At 35.3% G+C, this 11816-nt stretch overlaps 1 protein-coding gene across 2 annotated transcripts in view; it reads right to left on the bottom strand.

The window, feature by feature from the left end:
- COL12A1 (collagen type XII alpha 1 chain) overlaps positions 1 to 11816 on the bottom strand; it is a 102626-nt gene that overhangs the window by 38682 nt on the left and 52128 nt on the right. For both annotated transcript variants that reach the window (XM_064650123.1, XM_064650124.1), the window contains 12 exons: positions 11576 to 11708; positions 11449 to 11475; positions 10996 to 11138; positions 8390 to 8519; positions 7448 to 7587; positions 6221 to 6350; positions 5384 to 5526; positions 4317 to 4446; positions 3250 to 3392; positions 1610 to 1739; positions 1301 to 1420; positions 539 to 685 (listed from right to left, as the gene is read on the bottom strand). In XM_064650123.1, the coding sequence (XP_064506193.1) occupies positions 539 to 685; positions 1301 to 1420; positions 1610 to 1739; positions 3250 to 3392; positions 4317 to 4446; positions 5384 to 5526; positions 6221 to 6350; positions 7448 to 7587; positions 8390 to 8519; positions 10996 to 11138; positions 11449 to 11475; positions 11576 to 11708 (1516 nt within the window). The remainder of the gene's footprint in view (positions 1 to 538; positions 686 to 1300; positions 1421 to 1609; positions 1740 to 3249; positions 3393 to 4316; positions 4447 to 5383; positions 5527 to 6220; positions 6351 to 7447; positions 7588 to 8389; positions 8520 to 10995; positions 11139 to 11448; positions 11476 to 11575; positions 11709 to 11816) is intronic.

Raw genomic sequence — 11816 nt, 5'->3', positions numbered from 1 at the left:
ACATGAAGTAAGTTGATTTCTTTATGAAATAAGAAACTTCCAAAAATCAAAATCTGGCAGTATGAAAAGAACGTACTAAGTCAACAAAACTCAGGATGAATGATTCATCTTAACTGAAGAAATTTTTAGAAGTTGGAGAGGCCATCATTACAATTATCTCATTTTGAAATGCTGATGTTTCAATCACTGGACATTCCTGTGAGGTAAAAGCAGAGAAGCAAAAAGACTAGACCTGCTTAACATGGTTAGATTCTGTAGTACCCTGGATACTTAAAAACTGATTTCAACTATAGCTTAATAAAATTTTAGGAAGTAGACTATAAAATTTTATATCATCAGATCATTACTTAAAAATGTATCTTCCTTACTGTTCCCAAGCTTAGCATTTTTAAGATCTACATCATGGACAGATGGTAAGTATTCTCCATGAGAGGATACTCAGGCTTTCTAAAAATCAGCCTTAAAAATCTTCTCTTAATCAATTTTATCTCAGATCAGCTTACGTATCTAGCATGACCACAAAATTATTCTGACTTACATGTAGTGCCTTGATCTGTCAGAGGTATACTCATTCCAGAATCATACTGGGCATAAACATTCACATCATAAGTAGTACTAGGAGACAGATTATGCAAGGTGTAGGAAGTCACTTCTCCCACAAAAACCTCCATGGGCTCATTCGAACCTTGAATTGAAAGGAAGCATTAAGTACAAAGACAGAGAAAGAATCATGATTACATGAGCTACAAAACCATTCCCCATCTCTTACATCAGTAAATGTTAGTCTCATTTTATCTAAAACAAAGCATACTGACTTCTTATATTTTAGCATATTAGAATGTTGCAAACAGAACATAAACACAGCTTTACAGACTATTATGCAATTTTTGTGTTTAACTTCTAGAAAGGTATGTATATTTCTTGACTGTCACATAAAACAAAGGTTCTGAAGGCCATAACACCTAAATACTTGTCCAGTACTCATCTCACACATACCAGTTCATACCCTTAGAAGGACAAGAGATATTAAAGAGATGAAAACCAAGTCAGGTCACTGTATCAAATTTTAACTATACAATTCAATCTCTGTAACTGAACGTATGAAACTGTGTTTGAGAGTTTGTGTTTCTTACAAAACACTGATAATAAGACTTAAGCTTTCAGGAAAATCAGTAAACAAAGGAAATAAATAGATCATTTAGCACAAAAATTTCATGATACATATGATTTCTACTCTGATCTGCCATTAGCTACTCACTGTTCTGAAATTGGTATACTTAGAATGAATAGGTTTTCTTACCCACAGGTTTGTATACAATTTTATAGCCAAGAACAGGGGATGGTGAAGGATCCCAGGAAACTCTGAATCGTGTATACCATTCATCAGTTATATACATATTTTGAGGAGGAAGCAGACCAACTAAAAAGAAAGAAAAGCACTCTAATTAGACTAGTGACTGTTTTTCAACCTCTAGAAATGCACATTGTTACTCTATAAGGTAACAACCACATCAAAAACCTAATTAACAATGAAACCTTAATAATGTTGGAGTGCTCAAGGAATACGTCTTAAATTTTAAAAAGCATACACAATATGAAAACTAGTTACCAGTTCTGCCATTTCCAGTCAGTTGTCCACCATCTCCATCTTCATACACAGCAACAACAGTAATTTTGTATGGTGTATCTGACTGTAGTGGTTGTAGTATCACATTATTTCTTATCCCAGGAACTGTTGTCTAGAACACAAACGAAACAGAGGTAAACACACTCACAGTCTTGTAACTGATCAGTAATGACAGTTACTAGAACCCAAAATTTGTTTTGACATTTGGCACAATTTTTTTTATGTCCACTGTAAAAAAATTCATTCAGGATATATAAAGGGTTATAACCTATAAACAATTATTAGTCTTTGTTATTTCAAATTATAAAACCCTGTGGTCAGCACAAAAAGATAAACCAAATTGACTCTTCAATTCCAATCCTCACATCAGACTGAGGTGCTGCAATTCTTCACCACGATTTCAGTACTGTTCCCTCATAGAAAGGAAGAAATCATGATGATGTGTTTGGAGACATAAAAAAGACAGGGAAAAGTTCATAAAATGGGGGTGAAAGTCAAAGTTATTTCCACTAGTCCGCAGTTTCATCTCTACTTTTTCATTATCTTCATCTTTGGATATCACTTTCTTGGCAGAAATAAGTTAGTCTGAGAAGGAAGGTCTAAATATTTTGATATATAAAAACGTCCCTATTATGCATTCCTCAGTCTCAACTTCCTGGTGCAGCCATGCACTATTGCTACCTTCTAATGAAAATGTAGGTATAATCCCAAAAGGAATATCGCTCCATAAAGCTCCATAAAATACTGAAACTATGGAAAGTAACTTGAGGAATCTATCTCAAAAGCATGTCCCAGTCAGCATTTTGAATTGTTTGAGATTTTCTGTTTTTATAAATTTTCAAGTGTTTTCTGCAAAGAAGATATGTGTTGATAAATATATGTGTCCTAACTAACAGGTCCAGTAGGGAATTTTCAAATAGTGAATTTTCAGCATGCACTATATAACAATATACAAGCAATAATAGCATTTAAATAGCATTCTAGACATGTTACATTTTGGCTGGTGGTAGTCAGCAGGAATTCTGCCACTGACTTCTATGGGATCTGAGTTTAGCTTTGCTATAAACACTCTGTGAATTTTATAAGTTTCAGACTGTAATTTGCACTATCATTAAGCTGCAGGAAATGAAACACAAATGCTTAAAATTCATACCTAAACTTACAACAGCAAGTTAGATGCTGAATCAAAGTTACCGTTGTTTTCTTATTAGACTTTGCCAACTCTCTTCAATTTATAAAATGCTGACTTATGTTTGTTTTGTATCTTAGCACACTGATTTCATAATGAACAGTGTGAAGTAATAGATGGCTATTCATTGTATTGCATTTAAATTAAATGCCAGGAAGGAGGTTCTGCTCAGAATCTTCTGATTAATGCAGCATGACTCACATATTTAAGAATATTTTACACACAAATTTGATCATTAAACCATATATGTTCTGCAACTTCATGAATATAAACCCATTTCATACAAACCATGGCTTCTCAGCACTGATAATGAACAAAGAAGCCATATAGCCTGCAAAATGTACTACACGTAGAACAAGTGTCTTTGTTTTTCCGTAGCCTAAAGAATCAACTGAGAACATCTCAGTGTTTACTAAGGAATTACAGAACTTACATATTCATCGATAGGGTCTCCCACAGTGGGTGAATAAATGATTCTGTATTGCTGAACTGGCCCATCAGCATGATCCCACTGTACAGAAAGGCTGTTTGTAGTCTCATCGAACACTCTCACATTCCTTGGACCACTGCGAGGCACTAAAGAATGAACATACAGAAGGTTGTACGGAGCATGATGCTTCTAGTTCAGTGTCACCCTCATCCATTCAAAAGCTGCCCTGAAGCCAAAGCCTAGGGCCCTGAAATCTTGAATGAATATACACAGGTAGATTAAGTCAATGATAATACAGCAGTGCCTGAAGGTCTTAAATGGAAATAGGGCCTAACTGGAGGAACTGGAGCAGTATGGAGGGGAGAGAACATCAAGGGGATGTGCAAAGTGCGCATCTACATACATTCTGCTTCTCAGACTCCTGCAGACAAGTATAACTATAGCCTGTCACATCTGCAAGTTTTAGATGACTATGGGGATTTAATAGAGAAAGCACAGAAGCGGCAAAAAAGAGGTGACCTATTATTGCCATTGACAGTTTCTATACGTGTTATTTCTAGAACGAATTTTAAAGAAGGTAAATGTAAGCCAACCAAAATCCCACAAGCTAAATTGTAACAAAGAGGTTTTGGTGTTTAAGTATCTCCAGCAAAAAACCAAACATCTGGGCAGACTGACACATACATTACCATGTTAGACACAGAACATAAAGCACTCTTTTTTTTTTATTGAAAACTAATTCTACCCATTTAATGCGTTTTTTTTTCAAAAGACAAACTGTTATTTATCTGTAACTGAATTTTTAAGAACAGCCTTCAAACTCCTAAACATTCAAATTAAGCTTATTTCACAAGTGAAAATTACATTGGGGATTATACATGTACCACAACTGACAGACAACAAGTTCCCTCCCATGGAGGCCTATAATTGCTTCAGTCATAATTTAGATGCATTAATCTCAGAGTTGCACTAAATGGTTTATATTATTTGTGACTGTAACCAACTTCATAAATTCTTCACATACCAATTTTGATATATATTTCACAACACAAGTACTGACTGCCTCTTACATGTTCTTCCCTGTGCTTGGCTTGGATTTCCCTCTCCGTCTGCATAAAGAGCTATAACATTTATTGAGTAAGCAGTGTCAGGAGTCAGGCGCTCCAGAATCACATCACGAGTGCTGCCCGGTACCACAATCTAAAATAGAAACAAAAGGAATCTATATAAATAGAGCTTGAGTTTATATCATGTCTTTTTAGAAAACAATTTGAATGAAATATAGAAAAATTGGGAACATGACCATGCTGCACACATCCAAGAAAAGTAATACAAGTTTAAAATAACCAAATAATATTGACAAAAATTCAATAGAGGGTGGGGAAAAAAAAAGGACAAATACATAAGGAGCTCTCATTCTGCAAATAGAGTTGTTATTTTTTAAATGTTACATGAAAATAGTTCAGAAAAAAAAAGAAAAACATGTAGGAAGAAAAAATAAAATGTAAAGTCTGTCACAGCCTATTAACATATAAAGGATATTAAAAATTCTCAACTTTCCTTACATAAAAACATATTAATCTGTACATGTACAATATAGGTGTACATTTTGTGTACATTCACAGTCAAAGCTTCAAAACTGCACTTATTTCTACACATCCAAGAAGTCTTCACATCTGAAGGGTAAATTTTTACCCATATCCAGACTTCACTGCTCACCAAGACCTACTTAAACACCAATGATTTAGGGTAAGGAAATGGTTTAGTGGTAAAATCACATAAACTTGGCATCTGGTTTCATAATTAAACATTTCCTAAGAAATATTTGTTATTTCCTTCTCTCTTACAAGAAAAAAAAGATTTTAATTTAGTCATCTTTACCTGCAATATGATAAAGGATACTCAATTTTCAATATGCAGTTTTAAATAGGAGAGTCTTATTTCTTATGTCTCTCATTTCGCCAACTTAAGCCTTTATTTACAATGGACTAAACTCCTACAGACACTGTTTTCAGCAGAGACACTCCTGGGCAGATAATCGGCCTGAGTTTATTATTTTATTTTTTTTTACACTCATTGAAGGAAGCAATATTCTCCACACACTTTTGATAAATAGCATAAAAACTAAATTACTTACAGATTCTGATGGCCTTGGGCCAGTCAGTGGAGCGTAATTAATTCTATATTGCTGTACTGGACCTGGAGCAGGTTCCCAACGGACATTCATGCTGTTTGGTGTGGGATTGTAAACGTGAACATTTCTTGGTGTTCCTCTCTCCACTAGACCAAGGATAATTTAAATCGAGTTTTACAAAGTTGCTTATGTAAGTTATATTTCTACTTGAATTTACAAGAGAGCTCAAAGGAAAATAAAAACCACATCAGCCCAAGATAAACACATTACTTTTGTTAGCTCCTACAAATTTAAGAATCTCAGTGATTAGTCTTTTCAAACCTCCGTGCTAGGCAGTTAAGTACATGTTTATACTGCAAATTGAAAGTACGATCATAACACTTTGTTATCCTGTTGTTGATCAGACATGTATGAAAAGTAGACATAAACTACACATTTCAGCTCATGTTGACATTAGGAGCTTAAACTTCCTGGGAAATTTTAAGTACATGGTATAGACATTGGCATGGATTAAAACCAATATCTGGTGTTTGTTCACTGGTATTGCTACTGGCACTACAATTGAAATTTTACTATTCTGTGAGGTAAACCGTAAATTCGCTTCACAACTTAGGAGCTGAGCTTGCCTGAGATAAATGGACTGAAAGCCTCCACATGAATAAGCAAAGAAAACTAAGTTACAGAGCTGAAACCATAACCAAGATGGTAAACAGTTTTTGCATTTGTGTTTTAGCTTTGGGGAAAATAAACTGCCACTTTTGATGTAAAATCAATTTCTAATGATCTGAGCCACTCACACAAAAAATCCTAACATTTGCTGAAAAGGGCTATTTTACTTACAAGTTCTCCCAGTGTCAGAGACACGTCCACCATCCCCCTCTGGGAAAACTGGAACCACAGTTATAGTGTAAGGTGTGTTGGGTTCAAGAGTCCTTAGGATGACATAGTTTGTGTTTCCTGGTACTGTGGTCTACAAATTTAAAAACAAAGGTAGAGGCATGACACTTACATAAATATGCAAAAAAAGTGTAAGCTTTTTTGTTTCTCACTCCTCTACCACATTTCATTTCCAGACTGGATGTGATAATAACTACAGAAGGTGAAGCTTAAAATAACAGAGTTCATGGTATCTACTGGAATTACTTTTCAAAAAGGTTCTGTCTCAGACTTAAGAAAAATTATTAAGTTCTATCCTCCATTATACAATCCCTTACAGCTATCTTCACTTTGGGTCCAGATCCTGTTCTGCTGATAGTAGTAGCAGAATCTGCAGTGATCTCTTTAATGACTACTATTTAGCATCTCAGAGGCACTAAGAGGTCACTTTCTAATTCAAAAAAAGAAAAGAAAGAAAACTTTAAATAACATCACAACATGCTAATGACAAGAAATAATGAGCAGGTCATGTTAGAAAATAAAACTCCACTGCATTTAAGCATATTTGTCATCAGTAGCACTCTAGATGCTATTGAAACAGTGGCAATTCATGTACCTCTCATTTCATGGGCACATTAAATTGCACAGATGTAGAAAAATAAACACAATTGGGAAATAATAATATTTCACAGTCTGGAGTAGGGTTCCTGTTTTCATTATTTTTTTAGCTCTTTAGCAGTTAAGTAATTTCAGGAAATTAGAATGTGGATTTTTCTGCTTTCACAAATATCATTGCAGCTAACTGTCTACAGTCACATAATTTCCTAGCAGTAAAAATAGGTGGAAATAAGTTCTGCTAACTTTAGCACCTTTTGTACACCCTGAAGTCAGCTTTACATTCACACCCACTGCCCTAAGAATAAACAAACAAAAAATTGTGTGCGGCATTAAATCCCTGTGCTAAGAACTAATTTCTAATGGTCTACTATATAAAATCAAACATCTGTAATACATATGGGAGTAACTGAACTTCAAGGAGGTGCTGTGCGTTTTCTCCAGGGTAGTCATGAACAGGAAAAAAGCCAGTGCATCGGCAAGCAAGACCTGCTTCACTCAGTAGCATTTCTCTGACCAGCACCATGAGCTGTAATTTATCTGAGGCAGTTAGAGAGATCCACATGAAGAATTTACCATTTCTTCTGCACCTCCAGCTGTAGGTCCATAAAACACTTTATACTGGCGAGGACTTCCTTCTGCATGATCCCATCGAACATTCAGAGTACTGGTGGTTGGGTCATAAACTAGCAAGTTCTTCACAGTAGTGAGAGGTTCTGAAACAGATCAATGAGCTGTCAGAAACATGGAACCATATTCTCTCACCTGTGCTGTCAGATCATGACTGTGTAAAGTTTCCTTAGGAAATTTAAAAACCAAGAGGTTTAGTAGTTCGCGTTAAACGTTCTTTGTCTTCATTAATCAGAACACATCAGCCTCGTCAACCAGCATAGGCAATGCTAAATGTAGTAAAAGAAATTTATTTCTGGACACTATTTTAGAATTATGCAATGAGGCCACCAGGATTTTTTTCTTCATTCCTCATCAAACACATTGCTGTGTCTGACTTTCCATTGCAAGCTCATTATTAAATTATGTACAAGTGGATTAATAAATTTATATTTGAACAAGTAATTAAATATAGTGAAATGTTTTTTATGCCTGGGATGTCTTTGATAGAAAATCACCCAGTTATTTCTATAGCAGGATCAAAACAATGCATCAGTCTCTGACCTGAAGGTGCTTAACAGCACCTATATGAGAGTTACATGCCTTCTGATGCTTTAAGGTGTTTCCTAAATTATGGCATACAACAATTAAAAAATTTAAATGACGAAAAAGTTCCATAGGCACACTAGGGTTTTTTTCAGCCCTAAAAGCCAGGCATCCAGTCTGAGGTAGTGGTCCAGGGTTTCTCTACAGCCAGTAGACAGATCTTCTTACTTTAGATATTTGAAACCCACCAAAGGACAAATACAGATGGGATTAACTTCACCACAAGAAATTTTTCCAGGCTAATTTGAAAAGCAATACATCAATGTTGTTTTTCACCTAATAAGATCCAAAGAAGTTACTTACTGGTTCTGCCTCGTCCTGTAATTCGTCCCCCTTCACCATCTGCATACATTGATGACACAGTAATAGCATATGGCATGTCAGGCTGCAGCTTCTGTATCACTACACTGTTCTGCCGCCCTCCAACCATAGTCTTCAGCAAAACAACAGAAAAACATTAAAATACCCTTTATACTTCCTCTTTTGTGCTTAATGCTATAGTGCAGAACGTAAGCATTTGATGCAGAGTAGAAAGCACTATGAAGTTGAAATGCTCTTGTGAGTGACACTGAGAGTAGACATTGAACAGCAATAATATTTAACACATATTCTTAGCAAGTTTAGACACAAAGCTACTATTCTTTAAAATCTCCAAACTTGCATATAACCACAACTATGTATCAACTGCCAGTTCTTTACCAGCACAAACTATATTGTAAATGACTATATCCTATTGAAATCAATCAGTCTTTTATTAATTACGATAGACTCTCATTTGGGTTCTTTATGTTCCACTCTCAGGTAGAATGCAAGCATGGAATAAATTCCAACACTCTGTAGATCTCTAACATACATTAGATACAATATCAACATTGTCTCTCCTTGATTTCAAAAATTTTACAGCATGACACTTCAGCTTCTGAAACATCTTTGTTAAGACTCTGTCATCTTTTTATTTTTATTATCTAATTTTTATTTTACATATAATCCTGTGATCATAATCTTCACCAATTAAGTTAAAGACTTGAAGTACACTGAGAATAATACTTAGATCTTAAACATTGGATACTCATGAGCTTTTTGGCTTTTAATAGTGTGCAATTACACTTGCTCAAGAGCATCCTTTGTACTTTTAAGATTATCTGCACATTTTCAAAGCCAATTCAACTAATGTGTTTGTCATAACAAACTTTAAAAGCATCTGATTAGGAAGAACTGACAACGAGCAAGCATTTATACATCTTCACATTTCGTAGAAGTAGAATATTTTAACTTACAAGCAAAGTACAAAGCTCTTTTCAAAGAATAAATATTTTTATCATCCCACCATGGCTGCCTCTCCATTACAGTATCTGTTCGCCTTTCAAAATCTGACCCTAAATGATCATTACGGTCTCTGCAGTTTGGTATGCAGTTTTTGCAGAGCTGTCTTCAAACCATCCACGCTTCGTCTTGGTGCTGAGGCCATTAAATGTCAGACAGGGCAATAAAAACCTTCCAGAAATTCTATTTTAACTATTTTGGTAGGGACAGCTCTACTGCCTACTCAGCAACTACATTTTAATCAAATATCCCACTAAAAAAAACAGTCAAGGAATTATGATCATATGACAAAGTTATTTGCAGACAGACATTAAAAGCCATGAATAGAGGACGAGTGTTCTGTGGGCTCTCCTTAAAAAGACGTGTTTTCTCCAACTGCCACTGCTGAACTCTATCCAGCTGTGAGTAATTAAGTCTATTAACTATATTCTTTGCACAAATTTCAACAGAATGCTCATAATTTTCTTTTTACTCCAGTGCCAGCAATTAATTACAGTAATTAATTAACCTTACTGCTGTTCCTTTTTCTTCTAGTGATTTCTCCCTAAACTTGTATTAAACTGCTCAAATTCATTCAAGAGTTCAATTGCCTCAACTCAAATGCATGCTGTTCAGAAGAGAGTTAAAATGCATGTGTAAGTATCCAATTGATTCTAAAGTAAATATTCCTAGATACACTTCTGAACATGTGTGATCTCCAATTACAGAGGCAAATTAAATGAGCGTGTTTCTCATCTGAGGCTGTTCCTCTGAGTCATTTGGCAGTAACCACAACAGCCTCCCACTGCGGGGCATTTTTAAGTAGCGCACATTTCTGATAAACAGGCTGACTGAATTACCATTCCCAGGCTGTGCTGTGTAGGCTGCCAGTAGTCAACACAGCTCTTGCTGACGACACAGGGAAAGCTGGCTGACCATACAGTACTGGCTCTCCATATCATTACAGCTGCTCAATCCCATTAAATGAGTCTAAAACACCTTAAACGCTTCCCTAGCATGCGTTTTGTGTGCATTTTTTTTTTTGCAACTGCTACTTCTGGGTGGTCTTTCTGACCCTAGAGCAGTGAGAGACAGTCTCAACTGTTCAACTGAACAGCATGTTCCATGGCAAAGTCCTCTGATAGCACACGAACCACACCATGAAAATAACTGAAAACTCTGGAAATGGAAAATAGCCAAGGTATCCATATCGTTGATTGTTGTGATAACTGTATCTGTGATTTGTAGTCTGACGTGCTGCTTGACTTATTCCTCAACACATTTTAACTTTATTATAGTTATATCTATAGATATATATTGATGACCTCAAGGGTCTTTTCTAATCTAAGCGATTCTATGACTCTGTGACTTTCAAGAAAACAGGATGCATCCAAAGTAATTTCTGCTCCATGAAGAGCATTCTAACTTGGATTTGAAAGGGGAGAAAGAAAAAGGTGGGAGTATGTACTGTTTCACTATAAATAGAAATTTTCACCTAAAAAGTGATTAAAATATACAATGTTGTGCTTTGAAAAGAAATTATTCTAATGGATTTGCAGAAGGTTGTATTTTAGGTTGAAAAACTATAGCACTACAAAATTAGTTACCGACTGTTCAGGGCCATCCCCACTGATAGGCTGGTAAATGATCCTGTATCTCTGCACTCGACCACTGGCAGGATCCCATTTCACAGTCAAACTATGTGAAGTTGCATTGTACACCTGAAGGTTTCTTGGGCCACTCTTTGGGGCTAAGAAGTGCAATAAAGAAAAGAATAAATATGTTATTCACCAAAAATCAGGGACAAATGCTTCATTCATACTTTTAAGGCTGCATGACTGCCTGATCAAGAGCAGAATGTATTAAGTACAAGAGAACATAAACTGTAATGTTTGTAAAATAATAAACATGTGGTAATCTAGTGTTTAGTATTCTTCCAAATACACAATAATATTTATTAAATGATCTCAGCTTTTTAATGTCAACATTTGTCACAGTTTAGAAAAAGATAGCTATGGGTTTTTCTTAATAGTACAATACCAGGAAATTCAGATTCTTACCTTGTGTTGTGATAGGTACCAAGGGTACTAGAAAAAAGTAGAAAGAATTTTCAGAATTCTTGTATGTATATGCTTTCTGTTTTAATAATCATGAATAACAACATGCAGAATCCCTTTATTTACTTACATGTCCGTTCACTGCCAATGAGCTCATCACTTTCTGATTCATCAGGATAGATGGCAGTAACTGAGATATCATATAATGTGTCTGGATTCAAATTTTCAAAAACCAAACTATTGTCATCCCCATTTAAGATAGTCTTGTGGAGAAATTAAAAAAAAAAGGAAAAAAATAAATAAACAAAACCAGAACAAACAAAACAGACAAATAGAAAGTGGGATATAACTGAGTAACTTTTTACTCAGTA

Source organism: Pseudopipra pipra, chromosome 3 (genome assembly GCF_036250125.1).
Source record: "Pseudopipra pipra isolate bDixPip1 chromosome 3, bDixPip1.hap1, whole genome shotgun sequence".
Lineage (NCBI taxonomy): Eukaryota > Metazoa > Chordata > Aves > Passeriformes > Pipridae > Pseudopipra > Pseudopipra pipra.
Note: the sequence above shows the minus strand (reverse complement) of the source record. Positions and strands in the feature narration are given on the sequence as shown.